This window comes from Gossypium raimondii, chromosome 3 (genome assembly GCF_025698545.1).
Source record: "Gossypium raimondii isolate GPD5lz chromosome 3, ASM2569854v1, whole genome shotgun sequence".
Lineage (NCBI taxonomy): Eukaryota > Viridiplantae > Streptophyta > Magnoliopsida > Malvales > Malvaceae > Gossypium > Gossypium raimondii.
In genome coordinates this window covers 625,830-647,768 of record NC_068567.1, presented here as the reverse complement: position 1 = coordinate 647,768, position 21,939 = coordinate 625,830, and the positions used below count along the sequence as shown (strand labels likewise).

Here is a 21,939-nt window from a genome sequence, read left to right as displayed (position 1 = left end):
TGCTTGAACAAGTGGCTTAGTTCATGATCAGGTTTAATTCTAACTCTATCTAATAAATCATAATAAAATAAATTGAATACGTAAAATTAAGTAAATAACATCTTAAGTAATTAAATTATTAGTAAATTTATATTTTGATCACTCAATTTTAAAAATTAGATTGATCTGAACATTCCGAGTTAGGTTTCACTTTCTATATAAGTTTGCTTAACCCAGATATTCAGGCTTGTATCATCATATAAGCAAGCCATACATTGTACTTTTTTGTGTTAGAACTTATATTAAATGTATCATATTAATCATGTTTAAATACAAAAACATCATTTTGTATTTTCGAGATTATTGAATCTATTGCAGTCGCAACATACATACATCAAGAAGGGATGATATACAGTTTAGAATCTCGATGAATCAAAAACTGGAAGATCAGTGCTTTTCCCATTGATTTCTGAGGTAAGGAAGATCGATTTTCGATCTGTTCTGCGTGTAATATGTGAGCTCTGGAGGTGTAAGCGCTTCGATTCTTCCACAACTTCAAACTGAATCTTACTTTGCCATGGATGAACTCTTGAAGTATCATGACGTATAGCACAAGTAATCTCATTCCTTCTCACTGATAACCACAAACACATCCTTCACTGACCATCTTCTTCTCTCGTTTTTGTTTGGCGGATTGATAACGGCTCTCTCAGCATTTGCTAAACGGTAACCGATAATAATCTCTCTCTTTAGTCGAGCTCGTAAGATTATTTCGTAGAAACTCAGTTCTTCACCTTCATGAAGGTAAAGCTCTGCTAATCTAATATGCAGCTCATTTCCCTGAAAACAGAGTATCCAAAATTACATGAATGATTAACTTTAGCCCCTATACATTAGAACAAAAAGTAAATTGGTCTTTTCTGTTAAAAATTTCATCTACTTGTACTATTAAAAATTGGCATGGTCGATGGAATAACCAAACAATGACACATGACATGTCACGTATACCTCATGCTGACGATACTAGTTTTATTAGTAGAAATGGATGAAGTTTTTAATAAAATGACCATTTTACTCTTTGATCTAACGTATAAAATCTAAATTGCCCATCTTTAAGTAGAAGAGGCAAAATGCAATCTGGCGCCTAGTACAAGACACCATGATACTTTTACCCATGATAAGTATGTTGTAAGAGCATATAAACCGAAGCAAGGAACTGAATAACCTAATATATATGTATAAGCCTAAGTGACTTTTTTGGCATTTCCAACCTTGTCCAACATGAGTATGGAGATGTGAACCTCAAAAAATCCTCCAAATAATAGGGAGAACATTGAAAAAATTGAAAATACCAATATCAGATACATACACTCACACCTGAGCCCAAGCAACACGGATTTTCATCATTATCTTTTAATCCTTTGAATGACCATGCCAATGGTATAAATCTTTTTCGATAGGGTGATCGATTCTTGTATCTGATATGTGAAAAAGGAAATGAAGAAGCTTATCCTGTCCAATCTTATTCAACTTCGGCAGCTTTTTGGGCCATTAAATGTCCTTCAGTCAGAAGGATATTGATTTACGGAAGCTTATCCTGTCCAATCTTATTCAACGAGGTATTAACTTCTGCCTCGAACCAAATCGACTCATTTCTTATTCCCAACCCAGTAATAAATAAGGAAACATATAGTGTTATGCTATAAATACTATTTGGACAAGTCTCATGTCATGATTTAGCAGATCAGGGGCAACTTCTGCACAAGTTAAAAGTCGACATAAAGGTTACGGGAAAGAGAGAGTACCTCCTCTGCAAAAAGCTCTTCTAGTACATCATTTATTTGTCGATCCTCTGCAACCATGGCCAAGGCCATACTGACCAGCTCATTTGATAAAACATAATCACTAATCTTTGACATGGACAATAAATTTTTAGTCCTCGGATCAAGTATTTCACTAATTATTACTGATCTATCGGAAGCTTGCTGCATCTCCCCAATCCAAGAACCTCGGGAGAAACTTCCTCTTTGACCTCGGGTTACCATAGCTTCTCTATAAGGAAGACGCTTAGCCTGCCAAAAGCAAAATATTCAAATTTATGGCTGACAAAGACAAAGACGGAAGTCAATATCTGAAGTATAAGCATGTAATATGCTATCAAGATTCACGAATATGCCTGTTTTCATGGATAATAATAAATAGTTAAAAATATGCTTATAGTTTGTTGATGAAAACCAAATAGTTCACAAAGAAATTGAGTCGAGCCGTAGCAACAACAAGGAAAGCTTTTCCTACTAAGCAAGTAGAAAAACTATGGACCGAAAAGAATCCATTGAATTGAACTAGACTTAAAGATCAAAACTCATAACACCTGAATATCGCGAATCAATAGCAATGTGGCAAGAGATCTGGAATCAGCTTGAATGGCCGAGTCTTCCACAGATTCATCAGCCAGAATTAGGATCTGTACAGACCATAAAATAGACATTTAGAAACCAAAAAAAAAAAATCCCTGAAACCTACCTCTTCAATCATCACATATCCTAATTCAGAAGGGTATAAAGGACCTATTATATGTCAAATAGCACAAAAAAAATCATGCTGTGAAGAAAATCCATTTTCATCTTAAAATGCTCATTATCCGACATTCATCTAAAAATGTATTTTATCACAACAAATCTGCAAGGTGGCTGCCAATGCCACGCCTTCTAACAATTACCAAGATTATTATGAACTGAAAATTCCCTGTAATTTTCTATCATAATATACCATTGATAAAGATACTTACTGAATCAAACGATTCCAATGGAAGACTTTCTAGGTGACGCCGTATCACTGCATTACCTTCACGATGAACCAGTGTTATATTAACCAATCTACTGAGGTCCAGACCACCATCAATGAGCTTCCTTTCCCTCTCACTTTCAACTACCTCATTGAACATCCAGAGCTCTGATCCAGGAGCTAGGAAGGCATCCAAAACCTAAACAAAGATTAACGAGTACACATCCGTTGTAAGACAAAGAACAAAATGTGTTCCTATTTTGTGCATCAAAAGTAAAAACACAAGGGGGAGTCTTGAAATTGGTGAAGATTTCTTGGAGTTAATAGCTGATATTGAGTGACAATTTGCAGAGTGGGAGCATCATCCTTGATTCCACATAATATTACCATAATCATGTCTTCCATATCTCGTCGCCAACCACAAAGAAGTATTTTTTCCATCAACTTTGGGACAATAAAGTCTCCAGGTAAACTCCCTCTCCATACCTGCAGCATTCAGCCGAAGAGAAACACGATTAGGAGCTACAAAAAGAACGTACCACAATCATATCATCAACGTCTCTCCTCCATCCACAAAGTAGAATCTTCTGGGGCTTTCTTGCTGGTCGAGCAATGTGCATGAATGATGCTCCATTGACCTGAATGACCAAATTGATTATATTTTTGTAAGTTGTTTTAACTATGGTATGCCCCACTTATTAAATTTCATCATCGGCACCACCCTGTTGTGACAAGCCATACCAGCTCCTTTTCCAGTCCCTTTTGGTTCCTAAATTATCTTAATCAGTTTTCTAGATTACTCCACAATCATAGCAACAGGTTCTTTATCAGATTAGACTCAGAGAGAAAGAGAAACAATCAATAAGCAATTCTCTCCAGTTTTTGGTTCAGTTTTCCACCAGTTTATTGTGCCACCATTGATGGTGTTGACCACAGAACATGGTGATGGCCAAATTTTAGTTAAAATAGACTAAAGGCAGACAACAAACCTATCATAAATCTACAGTTTCCTTCATAAAGTGTGCATAAATATACAAATGACCACTCCGGATTGAGACAATTTAGAAGAACTACCTGAAAACTGACTGAAGACCAGATAACAAAAGCTATGTTCTAGTTCTTGCCATGAATGTGTTCTTTATTAGACTGATTTGTTTCTGTCTTTAGTTTATTCATTTAATTGATTTCTCCAACTACTGAGCCTCAAGGCAGCCTGATTTGAACAAGGCAACCTATAGGCCAAATAGAACCACAAAATGAAAAAATGGATAAGGCTAGCAAGAATAACCACAAAATATATTTTGCATTTAGAGAAAGAAAAAAGCAAATGAAATCACCATAGGTAATGCGCCTGGAGCATAGGTGTCATCATCTTCTGCTATAACAAGAACTTCGTCTCCTTCTTGTAGAACATACGAGTCTTCAGGATTCAGGATAATTTTACCCCCTCGTGAAGCAACTTTGACTCCACAAGGAATAGCATCAGGAAAACTAATCAATACATCCTCAAATTGCATGCCATCCAATTGCGGCCATCTTTTTATGTAGAACTCACAATTTTCAAACCCAAGGATATCCTCCCATATCTGTCATTATCACTCCAATATTACTAAAGGTATAACTGATAGGATGCTAAATATAGTCCAAAAAGATCAGCAAGAAATGTCACACTATAAATTGGAGAAGCTAACCTGTGCAAGTCCAGGTTGCCTTGCACATTGAATCATCAAGCGCCCAATAACATCATGAGCTACAACTGTTTCAACAAGTTCTCCACCAACAAGTTTCACCAGAACCTCATTGTCAAGATCACTTAGTTCCACTACAATATGTCCTCTTAGACCTTCTTTTACTCCAGTCAAACTTAAAACTGTTCTCAAAGCACGAGCATCACTCTGCATTACACCATGAACAAGAGTCAGCATCCATCATCTAACCAACATCAGAGATACATCAGATTAACACGTTTGCAAAGACCTGGTCAGCATTTCCGTCATCAGCAAGGACAACAATTGCACGGGCCTTGGACACAGAAACCTGAAAGAATTGGCATGTTAGCAGAATAATTAGTGGCCCCAGCATGTACAAATCCTTTAAGCTTTAAACATCTTCAACACCAAACGCATGGATGAAATTAAAACAAAATGAAGCTGCAGCTATCACACTGGAGTGTTGTAAGGTTTCCTCAACTACACTAGCTGATTCAGCTTTATATTTTTAGATTATCTTTAAAGAGGGTTGAGCCTGCTAAATCTGATAGTGAGATTTTTAGCCAACTTATTTTGAAATACAAATCGAAAGGAAAGGAACTGTACTTTTTTAAGGTCAGCCAGAATTAGAGGGCTTCCACTTCTGCATATCACAGATGTCCCTCTGAAATCAAACTCCATTTTAGCAATATCTAGCTCCATCTCCTCCTTGTCCCGTTCAGCCATCACCACAACAATCCCTCCGCCCAAACTCTCATTAGCTATGGCAAGTTGATTGAGCAATGAACCCTGCATTGACAACAAAATAATCAACAACGTAGAGAACAACAGCATAAAACCTGTCACATATATAATGTTGAGTCTGAAATTTGTAGAGGTACTCATAGGTCATCAAAGTGGAATAAAACAATTTTTAAAATACTAAACAAAAATGCCAAAGTGTCTTCTGTGAATTCAGAAACGTAATTCTATACTGAACATTAAATCAGGCGGTAAGTCCTGGATCTTGCATATAGTATGTGCAAAGACAAATTCAGATGTTCGTATGATGTAGAACAAGAATCTAGAAAGAGTTAGGGAGTAGAGATTGTAGAAAAATTTCAGAGAGAGAGAGAGAAGAAATTAGGGAGAAATAAAAAGAACTAGGGATGGAAAACCAGAGAGAATAATATTTTTTTTTTCTTAAAGGGGAAAAAATAGAAGGAAACAAAGAGAGTCAACACAGAGGAAATCTCAATATCATAATTTACAACAACTGAAATCGACAACATAAGTGCTTATAAACTCAATCATGAGGAGAAAATGTCAAATATAAACACATGTGTCCAAAATTTCTGATTGCGAAAGATAACTAATTATATTTCTTGAATCAACTTCCTTCATCCTGTATCACCAGACATTAAAAAATATATGATACATATGCACATGGTGTAAATATATGTAAAGGTCCAAATACTAGAAAGATTGGCCTTTATTCAGGAAGAAAATGAATTACATCAACCAAGAGTGCACAAACTTAATAGAACCAAACCCAATGAGATTCGTAACCATAGATAAATTGTCTGATTAAAAGTTTACCAATTTATCACTCCACCCAAGAATTAGAGTGTGGTTTTGCTCAACAACCTCACTTCTTCCTTTTCTCAACGAATCGAGCTTCTCAGAAATTGCATCAGAAACAAGCCCAAGCATCATTGCAAAGATAAGCATCCCACCAAAGCTTATTGAAACAGAAACTAATCTGGGACCCATTCCTTCAGAGTTGGCATGGTTACCTGAATCAGCAACATAAGTCCAAGATAACCAAAGGCAATCGGCTAGGCTATCATCAGTGACACCAAAGAGTGCCAATCCTCCAAGGCAAATAAGCATTAGAGTTGCAACCAATAAAGCAAGTGCCTTAGCATATGGATGAACTGATAAAAGGACATCTACCCGATATTCAAGTTGCTTATTAAGAGAAACCTTTTCAGAACAATTGTATGAGGATCTAAACTTAGAGATATAGTCAATATACTTGAAAACAAAGAGAGGCATGGATAGCAGTGCAATTGAGACAGTCAGAGCTAGAATTTTTAATCCTTTACTGGAAAGATGATCACTCTCTTGCAATATAGAAATGGTATCAAAAGTGTCTGACGTATTGCAAGCTTGTAATCTAATAGTCATAGTTGAAATTTGGTCCTGCAATCAAGAAACAATTTTTGTTTAGCAAGTTTTCTCATATTAACTAGTTAACAATAAGTCGTAGATGGATCCTATAGTATGAGCAGATGCACATTCATTTAATTATTATTAAGTACACTAAACCTAGATTTTATATGTTCGAAAAGGTATTCGCAAGCAGAGGCTTCATTTTGTCATTACTGTTTTCCTTTAGTTCAAAGAAAGGAAGCTAAAAATGCATTTCCATACAAAAACACATAATAATACTTTTGCATGATAAGAAACCAAATTTGTGACTACAAACTATGGAGCATTTTTATGTTATATGAGACAAATATGTTCTTTTTTTATACAACACAAGTTCAAAAACACACACGCTCACCTTAGTCTCAAGTATGGATCAACTCACTTCAGCTAATGGGCCTACCACTCGACTTCATGAGACAAATATGTTTGAATGTGCATTATTTTATATCTATTTGACATAGTTAGTTTCATAGCAATTTTTCCAGAAGCAAAAAGTAATAATCAAAACATAGTCTCAATAAACAAATCATTGAGGCATTAACTTCTCGTGCAAGTTAACAGCAGTAAGAACCAGTTACTGAAAACTCTTTAAAGTACAAAAAAAATGATAAACATGTAAAAATAAGCTGAATCATCAGACCAAAAACAAAAAAAGGCCAACTTGTTGGCCATTGAAGCAAGTTCATGCACTAAAATAGAATAGTTCCAGTTAATTAAACAACATAATTATAAAATAGGATCAGCTCTATAGGGAAATGTACCTGCAAGTCAATGACTTGATTATGTAAAGAGAAATTCTTGTGCACTAAAGAACCAAAAGCTGTAAATAAAATCTGTAAAAACAAAGTATACAAACACTATCAAATATCGACCAAAAAATAAGAAGAAGAAAGTCAACTAGAACAAAATGGGGAAAAAACAAAAAAAAAAAAACATACAGCTATGTAGGAGGCCATCTGCCACCGGATTTTGACCCGTTGACCGAAAACCCGAATACCCATTTCGCCGATAGCTGTTTTCACACCGGAAACAGCCTTGGAAACGTCCCGTTTCTGTTCCAAAACGGGGCCCTCCTTTTCTTGTTTTGCCGTTTTCTCGCTCCTGCGAATAAGTTCAATTCTCCGACGACCCCTACCATACTTTTGGTCTCCATAGGCGGCGGAACCAGAGGAAGAAACGCTACGGAACGTTGAAGTTTTGGGTGGCTTCGAATCAGTAGGAGAAGAGCGAGAGTGTCTTGGAATAGTGGAGAACTTACGGGGGTAATTTGGGGATTGTGGAGAATTAGAAGTGGAGTGGATAAAGGAAGGTGAAGGGAAGAACCAGTCCCTGCTGGAGGAAGGAGATGATTCTGCTGAATCCTGGGACATGAATAGAACAATTGGAAATGTTTCGGGGGTTTTTTGCAATTTGTGGATTTTTGTTTCCTTTATTTTCTTTGAAATAATTTTAGTGAAGTCCTACTTTGGAACCAAATTTATTAATACACTATTGATTAGTTGTGAGATTTTAAAATAATCAAAAATTTCAATTACATTATTTTGATTGATAGTGAGGTTCTTTGAATCCTATACAAATAATAATATTTTATTATTATAATAATTAACTTATTGTTTTAAAAGGACCGATAATAAATAAATAAAATTTAAAAGTCAAAATGTAATTTTTATCATTATATTAATTTATATTTTCTAAAATTAAAGGGACTATAAAAATAATTTTTCATTTGAAGGAGACTAAGACCATTACTCGCCCTCTCCCTCTACCCTTGATAAAGGGTTTGCTTTGTATACATCCCAATCATCAAGCATTCCATCTATAGGTCACTAAGTTGAATGCTTGGTATATTCACTTCAATGACATGATATTTTACGAGGTTAAGACTAAGCTTCTAATGAAGTTGAGCTTCGTCAATTTTTACTTCCAAGTGTTGGGTGATACATCGAGTGTTTGACTTGGACATAAAAATTGCCCTTTAGATGAAATATGAATTAAATCAAAACTTTAATGATGCTAAAAGAAAATTCTAAAGCATTACGATTAATGTTTCAATTGTTGTGCCTTTGCACTAATTGTTCGTAGACACGCACCTTTGCTTTGAATTTTGAAATAATATTATTTCTTTATCACAATTATTTTTTTAAGGCCATTTCAAATTCTCGCTTAAATATTTATAAATAAAACTTCTTTATGAATTCAAAAGATTTATTTTCTTCTTTGCATTCAATTTTTTTATCGAGGAGATTCTTTTTTCATTCTATATCTTTTCGTGTTTGTTATTTTATTCTTTAAAGTGGACATCGATTTTTCCAAATTCCAAACAATTATTGTTCTAATGGTAGGCTTGATGTGGAGTCTTTAACGAATGTCATTGAGAAACAAGACATTCAAATTACTTCACTAAATTCAAATCACTCGTGGACACTAATGAGGTGTGTGTAGAGGTTAAGGATGCCTTTACTTGGAGCATATGTTATATTAAAGATAACGTCGTGTTTAATATTTAGAATTTATGGTCTTTCTTACTTAAGTGGGATTAAGTAGAGTGTGGCATATGATATCCCAATGTCATTTGAAATTTGTTTTCCTTTAAAGCTCGAATAGAAGAACTAGTGTAAGGAGATACAAGCCGCTACACAAGTAAAGATGATAGTTGGTGAATCGTCTTCCCTCGGACAAGGCATCTAAAAATATTAGTACAAATCTATTTTTATAGTCCATGGTATTTATGTACTAAGACATCTCATGTTGGTTATTTTTCATCAAGGGGGCGAAATCTTCCACATTGGCCTTGACAAGGCTCTAAGGGGGGACGAGACCCCTCACCTTGGCTATTTTTTCATAAGGGGGCAGGCATCTCATCTTGGTCTTCATTAAGCTTTAATGGGGAGCTAGACCTCTCACCTTAACCATTTTTCATCAAGAGAGATGGCACCTCTCACTTTGGTCTTCACTTCGTCCAAGAGTGACAAGAAGTCTCGCATTAGCCATTTTTCATCAAGGACAAGACATCTTGCCTTGCTCTTTATTAGGCTCCAAGGGGGGGGACGAGATCCCTTGTCTAAATATATACACCAAGGCTTATAATATAGCACACTCTTAAGTAGCTCTCAATAAGCTCTCTTCTTACAAATGATGAGAGTGGTGTATCTTATTTACAAGTAACCAAAATGCATCATACTACTAATTTTTATCCATTTGGACACTAGGATTGTTTTTAACATAAATATCTTAGTTAAAGGTGGTTTAGGGCCCTTTAAGGCAAACAATAGCTTAATTTTCTATTTGATTTATCATACAGAGACTAATTTGTTTTTTTTTAATAAATGGGGGCAAAATGTAATTTGGCTCTTAGTACAAGGGCCTCCGTAGTACTTTTACCGCTCACCCTTTAGCTTATTAGCATGTATTCAGTATAGATTATTTACTGCTTCATTTGTGTAGCTCATCGGTCTGTTTCATAATCTAGACGTGGCATGTTGTTTCGATTAGTTGAATGTAAGATGTTTTTGGCTTTGCAGTTCATGCTCATATTCGCTACCGATATGTATGGTCCTGATGTTATTTAGGCTTGCAGGGAAGAAGGATAGGATCTCTTACTAGATTTTCGTTAAATTTGCAGTATAGGTTGTGAAGTCTAGGCCTGCCGACAACGTGCCTATGCTATCCCGATACAATCCTTTACTTATAATGTTACGTTTCAGGCTGTAGCTCCGAGAAGTGTACTTTTCTACCCTTTAAATACTAAGCTGAGGTATGGAAATTGTAGCAAGGGAGGGTGGAAATGCTCTGTCGGGTCCAAGGCCGATGGAATGGTCCACTGGCTCATACGCTCCACAAGGACCAGACAGGAATGGAAATAAGCATACATCGAGTCCGGAATCACCAATGATGTTGCTAACCGGACATCAGAGTGCTATATATACGACGAAGTTCAACCCTGCCAGGACCATCATCGAATCTGGATCACATCGGGACTGCAAAAACTTTATGACTGCAAAAACTTTATGGTTCTAAAAGGACACAAGAATGCAGTCTTGGATCTTCATTGGACCATCGATGGATCCCAGATAATATCAGCAAGACCCAAGTTGAAACGGGAAAACAAATCAAAAAAATGGCGGAACACTCTTCTTTTGTGAATTCATGCTGTCCATCACAAAGAGGACCACCTCTTGTCATTAGTAGCTCCGATGACGGAACGGCTAAGCTTTGGGATATGCGTCAAAGAGGTGCTATCCAAACATTTCCTGATAAATACCAGATTACCGTCATTAGTTTCTCCGATGCATCGGATAAGATCTTTACAGGCAGGATTGATAACGATGTTAAAGTTTGGGACTTACGTAAAGGTGAAGTATCGATGACACTTCAGGGTCATCAAGATATGATAACGATAGTTCCTATCTTCTCACTAATGGCATGGATTACAAACTCTGAATATGGTATATGCCCCCCTTATGCACCACAGAATCGTTGCGTACAGATTTTCGAAGGGCACCGACACAATTTCGAAAAGAACTTGCTGAAATGTGGCTGGTCACCCGATGGCAGCAAGGTCACAAAAGGGATGGTGCACATATGGGATACAACATCCCTGCACATCTTGTATAAGCTACCTGGCCATACAGGATCTGTTAACGAAACCATCTTCCATCCTAATGAACCTATCGTCGGTTCATGTAGCAGCAATAAACAGATTTCTCTTGGGGAAATCTGAACTGCTCCAGGGTATTTGCTTGCAAGGTTAAATCTCGGAATTCTTTATTCTTCTCTTAAGTAGGCTTTTCGGAATGTTATTTTCGATGAGCTTAACACCTTTTATCGACAATGTTTTACATTTTTTTATACAATACAATCTGCGGATCAAACTCTAATCTTGGATACGGGTGAACTCCCTTTCGACCAATGGGTCTACTTCTTGAGTTCGACAATGTAATACATTTTGCTCAAATTTCTTTCATTTAGAGGAATACTGGTGGAGTATGTATACAGATCATACAATTGATTAATTGCATTGTGTACAACAGGTTTCTGTTAGCTTCCTATTCCATTGATGATTTGACTTAGAAACTATGTTGTATTTTTCGAATAATCAGATTTGAATATAGAAGTATAATTCCTCAAATGAGAAGAGATGGTATGAAATTGTAATTTTATGTCATCCCTATCCCTTTTCAATACGAAGATTATAAATCAGATTTTTCCTCCTAGTTTTCAACTTTTTCCCCTGGAAAAATTAAAATTCAACTAGAAATGCTAAAAATCAAGAGGAAAAATCTGATTTGTCATTCTCGTATTGAGAAATGATTAAAATAACGTGAAATCACAATTTCATGCAATCCTTACTCTTCCTCAAATATATGAATAAAAGGGTTTAATTCTAAATTTCATCTCTCTACTTTGAAAAATTGACATTCTATAATTGATTTTAGCTAATTTATAGCATATAAATTGTTAAATTTTGATTTTGTTAAGGTCAAATTATGCTAGTAGTATTTGTTGTATATTTAGTTTTTATTCTTTAATTTGATCAAATTTTAGTTCTTATATTTTTTTAATTGGTTAAATTTAGTTTTTGTATTTATCAAAGTTATAGTCCTAACCCAAACAGTAGCAATTAAAGCCGTTTGATTTTTGTTAAGGTCAAATTCTGCTAGTAGTATTTAGTCCATGTTTTCCAATTAAATCATTTTTAGTCCTTATTAGAGGTGCTCATGGGTCGGGCGGTCCGGCCTGGCCCGACGGTCCGCCCGAAATATGGGAGGGTTCGGGTAAAAATATAGGCCCGAAATATGGGTTTGGGCAAAAAAATGAGGCCGGTTTAGAAAATGGACCGGGCCTCGGGCACCACTTTTTTGGCCCCGAGCTCAGCCCGGCCCGGCCCGAATATATAATAAATATTTATTTTTAATTTTTTAAATATTTTTAAAATACTTTTTATTTTTTAAATAAATTTTTAGTGTTTATTAAAAAAATTGGCCGGGCCGGGCCGGGCTCAGGCTTAGAAATTTTTTTCCGGGCCGAGCCTAGACAAAATTTTAGACCCATATTTCGAGCCGGGTCTGGGCCTAATACTTGGGCCGAAATTGTTTCCTCGGCCCGACCCGGCCCGGCCCATGAGCACCTCTAGTCCTTATACTTTTTAAATTTTGAATTTTCAAGTCCTTACACAAATGACAGTTGTCAAATTATTTCAAGTCTTTATGCAAATGATAGTCATCAAATTATTAACCAACTTTTTTGCAAATAGACTTTTTTATGAGCAATATGTGAATATGTAAAAATAGCAAGCTTATGTGGCACTACACATCACATGAGATTCGAAGATAATAGAACTTAATGAATTTAATTGAATAAAACTAAAAATGACTAAATTAAACTAAAATGTCTAAATTCACAACTTACACATATTACAATTATTAATACCATAATTTAACCTTTTTGCTAATTTGTTTTTGATACAGTGCATGCTTAAACTTATACACCCATCATACTACTACATAGATAAACTTCCAAATCAAATCTAATCTCGAGCATGGATGCATTCACGTCAATCAATGGATCTATTGCTTGAGTTCACTTTTTTTTATTAATTACGTACATATAAATTATTAAAATGTTAATTTTCATGACAAATATCAAAGCATGATAACCAAATTACGATCAATTTAAGTAAATTAACATTTCAAATTTTTTTAGATAAAAAAACTAGAACCAATCACAAAATTATTCCCGTGCCATTATGCATAAGTCAAACATCCAATCATGCTTTCTTCGCAACCATTGCCAGAGTCTCCTGGAACGCTATCGGATCATAAGGGAAAGCTCTCATCATTTATTTGCAGCTACATTGTCTCTTACATAGCACTTGAATTCTCATGACCAGATCCGTGTTCAAATGCTGATACTTAACCGATTAATCCATTGAATTAAGAATCTAAATTAAATTTAAATTATAATTTTGGCCTTTTTTTAAGGGGAAAAAAAGGACATATTGTCTGTTATATAATGCTTCATTATTACACTTTATAGTTTAGCAAATAGCAAAAAAGCTAGCCGTTACAAAAGCTTTGCGACTTCAAATTTTTCTTAGCGCTCTAAATTCGAACGTTAAACCCCCAACACTATATATACACTCTTTCATCTCCCCCCATTCTTCATCAAAAAAACCCTAAATTTCGATTCAAATCCAAGCTCTCATCAATGGGGTTTTCAATTAACAACTCAGTAACCCAATCCCACACTCGTACCCACAAAACCTTCCTTATAGCCAGCTATTTCCTCTTGGGAACAGCCTCCGGTTGTATCTTCCTCACTCTCTCCCTACGTTTACTCCCTTCCTTATGTGGTCTCTTCTTCATCCTTCTCCACGCCATCACCATAGCCGGTGCCGTCACCGGTTGTTCCGTCGCCGTTTCTGGGTCAAACAGATTCTACGCAGCTCACATGGTGGTTATGGTGTTAACATCGATATTTCAAGGATCCGTTTCGGTTTTGATCTTGACCCGGAGTAGTGATTTCTTGGGGTATTTGAAATCTTATGTTAGGGAAGATGATGGGATCGTGATATTGAAGCTTGTTGGTGGGCTTTGTGTGACGGTTTTTTGTTTGGAATGGATGGTATTAGGTTTGGGATTCGTGTTGAGGTATTATGCTTTTGTTGAAGGTCATGAAGGTGTCGTTAATGGCGGACAGTATCAAAGGAATGGGAAAGTTCAAGTTTAAAGAAATGAGATTTGTGTTTGAAATATCGTAAAAAGCTTTGCTTTTTGCTTTTTGATTTCATATTCTTGTATTGTTTGTTGAATTATCACTTTGTGATTCATAATTTATATTCTTGATTTATATGATACTTAATTTGTTGAAAATGTGATCTATGCTCTCTTTAATTGTGCATCAATAAATGTAAGCAGCATCGGCGTTATTGTCCATCTAAAAGATGTAAATATAAACGTGTTGAATTGTATTTATCTTTTTATTAAAGGATTAAAAAATTATAATAATTCTAAACAATTTGTATCAAAAAGAGTTCTGCATCTCGAGAGGATTATAAATTAAAGTATTTTATATTAAATTCATAATTTTTAAAATTTCAAAAAAATAGACATTTTGTATTTGTTAAATTGAAATTTTCAATCATTACTTAATTATTACTATTTGGATTAGGAGTGAAAATTGTAATTCAAAACTATATAAAAAGTAAAAATTGACTAAATTAAACCATAAAGACTAACTAATAATGGTAAAAGTACAATGAAGGCCCTATATTAAAAGTTACTCAAAATATGGGCAAATTAATCTATGTATATTATATCAAAGGAAAAATTGACCCTTTTATTAAAAACTCCATCAATTTTACTATCAAAACTAGTAATTATATATCAAGATGAGATACATGTGGCACACCATATGTCATTCTCTAGTTATTCACTTAGTCACGTTAATTTTTAACAATACAAATAGATAAAAAATTAACAAAAAGTCAACTTCTATTTTGACCTAACATATAGGGATTAATTTACTCTTTTTTAAGTAAAAAGTGATATAATGCAATCTAACTCTAAATATAAAGACATTTACCACCAGTAACTTGTACCTATTACATTGACTAATTGTGGGTTTGGATGGGCGATTGGGTGCGGTGCGGTGCGGTGCATTTAACTTACTTTTTGTCTCATGCTACAGTATCGCTACAGTATCTAATTTTACAACTACAGCTATTTTTACACTAACAGTAGAGGTGTCCATGGGCGGGGCGGCCCGGCGGGTTTGGGTAAAAATATAGGCCTGAAATATGGGCTTGGGCAAAAAATGAGGCCCGTTTGGAAAATGGGCCAAGCTTTGGGAAAAAAATTTTGGCCCGAGCCTGGCCCGGCCCGAAAATATATTAAATATATTTTTTATTTTTAAAATATACTAGTTTTAGTTTTATTTTAAGTTTTAAGTTACAAAATGTTAGATTTTGTTACAACAATTAATAATTTGATATAATTTGATAATTTTACTAACAATTAATAAAATTAACAATTAATAATTTTACTAACAAAATGTTAGTAACAATTAATAATTAATAATTTAATATAATTTGATAATTTTAGTAGCAATTAATACAATTAACAATTAATAATTTTACTAGCAAAATGTTAGATTTTACAAAATGTTGACTGGTACAAAAAAAATATAATTTGATACAATTTTAATAAAAATATAATTTTAATTTTAATTTAAAAATGGGTCAGGCCGGGCCGAGCTCGGGTTCTATTTTTTTTCTGAACCGGGCCTGGACAAAATCTCATGCCCATATTTCAGGTCAGGCCTAGAAAGTGGGCTGAAATTTTTTTTTTAGAGTCCGGCCCGGTCCATGAATACCTCTAATTAACAACAGATAAACACACCATCCATCCAAACCGACCCTAAGAAATTCTTTAGATGAAAAGTGCATTTATTTCAGATGAAATTAAAAACAATCACCGTCTATTCAAAAGGTGTGTAAAGCTATAAATATATACTTGAGTTGATTACAGCTTGTTAGAGAGAGCTATGACCCTTTTAAATATTGTCCCAATTTCCTAAAATTTTGCTAGAATCATCATTCAAAATTTACAAATTAATTTTAATTACAACAATATTTAATTGTAAGTAAACAGTGTGTTTGAAAAGGACAACCTGGGAATCACATTCAGAAGACAAACCATCTTTGTTTGAATTTCGAGGGACCCCTTCACGTTTCCCTATGGCCATGGAAATGGAATTCTATACTTGGACTTCTTTGTAATTTTGAAAAAATATATATTAAATTCAATTTATTCTATTCATATCATTTGAAACCTGCAACAAGTTATTTGGTACGAAAAAATAATAATTCCATCCGTACTTAAATTATGCTTAGTCCTTCAATTTCAAAACATTTTAATTAAGTCCTCAAAGTATCAATATTATATCAATTAAGTCCTTCTCATCAAACGTCTTCAAATAATAGCTAAAATTTTAAATTAATCTTTAAACTTTAAAATATTTTGATTGTGCCCTCAAAGTATTAGAATTGTATGAATTAAATCCTTCCATCACCATAGTATTATCTTGGGTTTTAAATAGCCAGATGTGAAATATGTTTTAATAATTTGGATCAATTTGTAAACGCGTATGTACATATTATACTGACAACGCTTATCCAATGTGTTAAGAAAAAAAAGAAAGAAATATTCTCCTAACATGTTAGATCTACACCATCAATATGGTAGATACATATGAGCTTACACTTTGATTCACGTGTTTTAAATCTGCTTCTAATAAAATCTGAATAACATTTAACATCTAAATTAATGATTAGGTTGACGAAAGGACGTCGTTGATACAATATTAATACTTCGGGGATTCAAAAGCTTAAGACCAATTTAAATTTTGGACAATAATTTAAGAATATTTGGTGGAATTAACCGCAAAAAAAATTAAAATTATGCCATGTTATATCTATGTTAATTTAATAAATATCCCTTCACTTAGAGGTGTTTATGAATTGAACCAATCTCGGTTCCAAAAATTTTCATGATTTTGTTAATAGAATAAATTTAGTGTTAATTGTGAATTTGTTTAATTTTGTGTTTAATTTATCAAATACAATTCGATAGATGCGATTTAATATCAATTTTAAAGTTTATTTGATGAAAGTTAATTGGTAATATGATTAGCTAATTATGAATTTTCATCAAAACAACTCTAAAATCTGAAATAAGCACTAAAAAGTTAACTTTAAATACCAGAATGTGTAACTTTTGACAAAGAGTATCACAGTAAACCAAAAATCACATAGGTGCATTAAAAAAGAGTGTGAAACACATGTACTAAATTATATATATGTTGCTAATAAGGCTTTAGTTGCATCGATAAACATTGATGTATTCAGATTTTGAGTATTTAAACTTGAATCTCACCATATATAAATTACGCATAGATTTTTCTCCATATTTATTTTGATTATTTATTTTCTTGCTTGGCAAAAGTACAATGGAGAACTCTGTACTATGAGTCAAATTGCATTTTACTCTTTTTACTCAAAAAATGAGCAAACTAGTTGTTTCTATTAAAAATTTCACCCATTTTTATCATTAAAAATTTCCATGTGTACCTTATATTGACATACAAATATCAGTTTTTAATGAATGACCAATTTGCTTTTTTAATTTAACGTACAGGAACTATTTTACCTATTTTTTTAGTAGAGGAACACACTACAATCCAATTTTTAATACAAAGATCTCTAAGGTATTTTTACCTTCATTGCTTATAATGTCCATATTTATACATAAATAATGTATGGATTAGTCTCTATCTAGTTATTCAATCCAATGTTTATAGTAATTATGATATAATTTTATTTAAAAATAAACAAATATGTATTATTATATAAATAAATTTTATAGATTTTTTTTGAATAATCTCATTATATGCTCTTTTTAACACAATGTTTAGAACTACCTGTAGCCTCTCCCAACCCATAAATAGGAAGATAATGCGTTTCAGCACACTTAAACTCACGTCCTCTTGCATTGACAATAATATTTATACCAATCAAGTTAAGATTTAATCGACGGTCCAAAATTATATCATTTAAATATGATTCTTTTTAAATGTAAACTTTACTGTGGTGACTCTTTTCAATAATTTGAAGCTTATAATTTTTATTTTTAATAAAAATATTAAAAATGTAAAACCTTCAACTATTGATGATCAGAGGAAAGAATAATAGCATATTATATGACTGTCTAACATGAAATAAGACAAGATATTAGTGCCGACAACTTCCTAAGTTTAGACACAAATCTCATCGACATATTCTATTTATAAAATATGTCTTAATGGTATACATACTAAATATAGCTTTATTTTTCTTACTTAGAATAAAATAATCTATAGCTTTATGAGTTTACAGGATGAATTTCTTTGCTTTATTTTACAATGAAATAAATGTTATTTTTATATTAAATATTTTGTTTTTTCTAATGTGATAAATATTTGGGTTAAAATAAAATTTTGAGATCTTTAGGGTAAAATTAGAAATTCTTTTGGGTGAAATTAATTTATATATTTATGTGAAAGCTAAAGTGTAAATTCATTACTGCATTAGTTTATATTTTATAGCTTTTAAAAAGACTAGATCAAATTTTTATCACTTTTAAGAGCTCAAACTTTAATTTTACCATGCATTAACTAATGTATAGTTTTTTAAATTTTAGAGAGTTTAAAGTTCATTCTTTCTATTTTAGGAGGTCAAGGCCCTGCCGCCATTGGAGGTATTGGCTTAAAGGTAAGGTTGAGGTCAAAAGTTTTCAAGTTCAAGTCTCACCCTACCTAAACTATACGTGGATCTTCGATCCAAAAATTTATTTTAATTTAAGTCTCACCATCTATGCTATACTCGTATTTATTTTAATTCAGATCTGAATACATATTCTAATCATTAATTCAATCAAGCATTTTAATAATTACTATTCAAATGTGTATTATTTATCGTGAAAATGTATTCTAAATAAGAAAATCAATCCAATGCAAATTAAGAGATTATATATTTATTTAAATATAATAATATATATTTAAAATTTAACCTTATTTTTCTTGGGAGAATGAAAGGAACTTAGAATATATATATAATTATGCTTATAAATTTAGAAAACAATAGGTCAAAGAATAATGAACAAGGAGCCTACCAAATTGGATTAAATACAAACCAACATTCTCATCTCTCAAAGCAATCACAATATTAATTAATATAATTATTATAAAATTGCAATACATTGAGTTTTTCTTTTTCTTTTTTTTTTTTAACTCAAAAGTATCGATTGAGTCTTAGCTCGATTGGTATGAACATTATTACCAATGCAGGAGAATGTGGGTTCAAGTGTATTGAAGTGTATTATTCTCCTATTTATGAGTTGGGAAAGAACTATAAGTAATTCTAAGCATTGTATTAAAAAGAACAGAGATTATCAAAAATCATAATTAAAATTTTCAAAAAAAATTAAACCCAAGCATTATCCGGCTTTTCTTTAAATTTTAGTATTAAGCAATTATATTACATACTAATTAAATTTGAAATTAAGTAAGGTCAATTTTTGAATGAAGATCAAAAAATCATAATTATCTAATAACATCAGTAATTAATTTTCATTAAAAACTAGAATTAAATATAATATGTTGGATGATATTTGACAAATCAAACACAAAATTAAATAATTTTACAATTAATACTAAATTTATTCTATTATTAATATCATAAAAATTCAAACCTAATAATATTAGCAAGTAACTTTCATCAAATCAATTTTAAAACTTAAATTAAACACTGAAAATTTAACACGTTGTCTTTAGGTGCTAAATATAGGTACCAGATTGAGCAAAAATAACATAATTACCATATTAAGAAAATATTAAACTCGAGTATCAAAAATATATTAAGCTAAAAAGTTTTTTTTACTTATTTTAAAAGCCAAAATGAAAGGTAAAAGTAAAAATTGAAGTAACCATATATATATATATATTCTTTTAAGTCCTTTTTACATGATGAATGGTAGCTTTGAATTTGATAAAGCGTGTAGGGACAATAAAGAGGGAAGAGCCTCATAGATTGTTAATAATTTCTGACTAATTTGCTTGGTCCTTTCTTTTACAAGTGGGTGGATGTCAAATAACTTTGGAAATATTAATTTATTATTTTTTGCATATTTAAAAAATTTGCAATAGGAAAGGGCTAAATTGATAATATTTTAACTTTTGGTTAAATTCTGCTATTAGTTTTTATATTTTATGAAAGTTTTGGATCTAGTTTTTGTACATTGATTTTATCAATTTCGTCCATATATTTTTCAAATTGGTCAATTTTAGTCATTGTATTTTTTGAATTTTTAAATTTTAATTTTGACCCAGATAGTAAAAGCTGGGTTCATTTGGTCAAATTTAATTATTAGTTTTGTACTGTAACACCCTAAACCCAGCCTAGATGTGACGGCCGAATCCAGAGTTGTCACAATGTAGGATTTTGAAAATAGGGTCGTTCCGTCAAATCATTCAAGATTCATAGTTCATATTTGTTTATAACCATTTTCGAAAATGATATTGAATTCATTTATTTACTAAAACATAATTTATAGCAGAAGTCTTAAAACTGTTATATTTTAGAAATCTAGTTCATGTTTTCAGAAAAACCTTTTGTTTTTGTAAAACCGTGTTTTCCATCATGCATCTCAATGAAAGAGTCAAAAACCGCATCTAAAACCAAAATAAAAACCAACAGTCCAGAGAATCCCAAAAATTACAAACTCTCAAATGAAACTAGAATTATAAATAATTTTCGATCAAGTGGTCATCGCTGAGCCTCCGTCGCACCGGCCCGTCTAAGCCTGTGGATTACCTGAATAGGACAGACAAACAGACGTGAGTTTTCGTAAACTCAGTGTGTAACCTAACAGAAATATACATGCAATACATACAGTAAACTCGGACACAGTCAGATACATATTCAAATTCGGACCTAAGCCCTTTATAGATTCAGATAACAGAACAGATATGCAAATCAGAAATACAGAATCCTACCCCCGTCATCTACACACCAACTCCGACCATCCCATCACACCATGTGGGGTTAAAAACACCCACCCATCCTTACACTTCATATCGTGCAATTACGACACATGTCAGATAATGTGTAGCCAAGCTGTCAGAATATAGGCGATGATCGTCATACAAAACACTTCATCCACATATACAAATCTCACCTAAAACATAATTATAGATTACATATACAATGATATCACGCTTAGCATGCTCTTATACAGATACCGAATATACAAATATAGCAGAATAAGCAGACGTGATAAACAATGTCATAATCAGAGCAAAATATTAGACTATTAGATCACATAGTTTTAGGGTTTGGTTAGCCCTTACCGACTCTACCGTAAGCCCACAGTCGATCGGAGTGACCCGTGCGACCCTAAGGAAAATTTCAGAAATATGAGTCCACATACTTGTGTGAGCCCACACGCTCAACCTGGCCTGGCCCGTGTGGCCCACACGGTCATACTCACAGTTCTCAAAAGAATATAACTAAATATTTTTATATTTTAATTGAAAATTATTGAATGAAAAAATGAAGACGATGAAATTAATTAATTAATATTTAATAAATAGTGCATTCTTATTTTTATTTAAATTTCACTTAAAAATATTAAGCAATTAACTAATTTTTATTTTAAAAAGTAAATTAAACGCCAAAAAA

General features: G+C 32.9%; 2 protein-coding genes and 1 pseudogene across 3 annotated transcripts; 2 read left to right on the top strand and 1 right to left on the bottom strand.

Annotated features, from left to right (window-relative positions):
- Positions 1-239: 239 nt before the first annotated feature.
- On the bottom strand, positions 240-8,124 carry LOC105796329 (ion channel CASTOR). 2 transcript variants are annotated; one of them, XM_012625976.2, is made up of 12 exons: positions 7,604-8,124; positions 7,427-7,498; positions 6,051-6,656; positions 5,079-5,261; positions 4,741-4,800; positions 4,455-4,658; positions 4,101-4,349; positions 3,303-3,401; positions 2,768-2,962; positions 2,351-2,443; positions 1,785-2,051; positions 240-819 (listed from the first exon to the last, which is right to left on the bottom strand). In XM_012625976.2, exons 1-12 carry the CDS (start codon positions 8,033-8,035, stop codon positions 601-603), a joined length of 2,679 nt encoding a protein of 892 aa, XP_012481430.1. In that variant the 5' UTR covers positions 8,036-8,124; the 3' UTR covers positions 240-600. The 2 variants fall into 2 exon arrangements, with proteins under 2 accessions (XP_012481430.1, XP_012481429.1); XM_012625975.2 differs by lacking the exon at positions 3,303-3,401 and adding an exon at positions 3,151-3,249 and having other exon boundaries at positions 7,604-8,123.
- Positions 8,125-10,115: 1,991 nt separating this feature from the next.
- Positions 10,116-11,622, top strand: LOC105796327 (uncharacterized; annotated as a pseudogene).
- A 2,198-nt stretch (positions 11,623-13,820) lies between these two features.
- Positions 13,821-14,536, top strand: LOC105796328 (uncharacterized). Its single transcript, XM_012625974.2, has one exon. The coding sequence runs from the start codon at positions 13,872-13,874 to the stop codon at positions 14,391-14,393; it is 522 nt and encodes a 173-aa protein (XP_012481428.1). The 5' UTR covers positions 13,821-13,871; the 3' UTR covers positions 14,394-14,536.
- Positions 14,537-21,939: the final 7,403 nt, after the last annotated feature.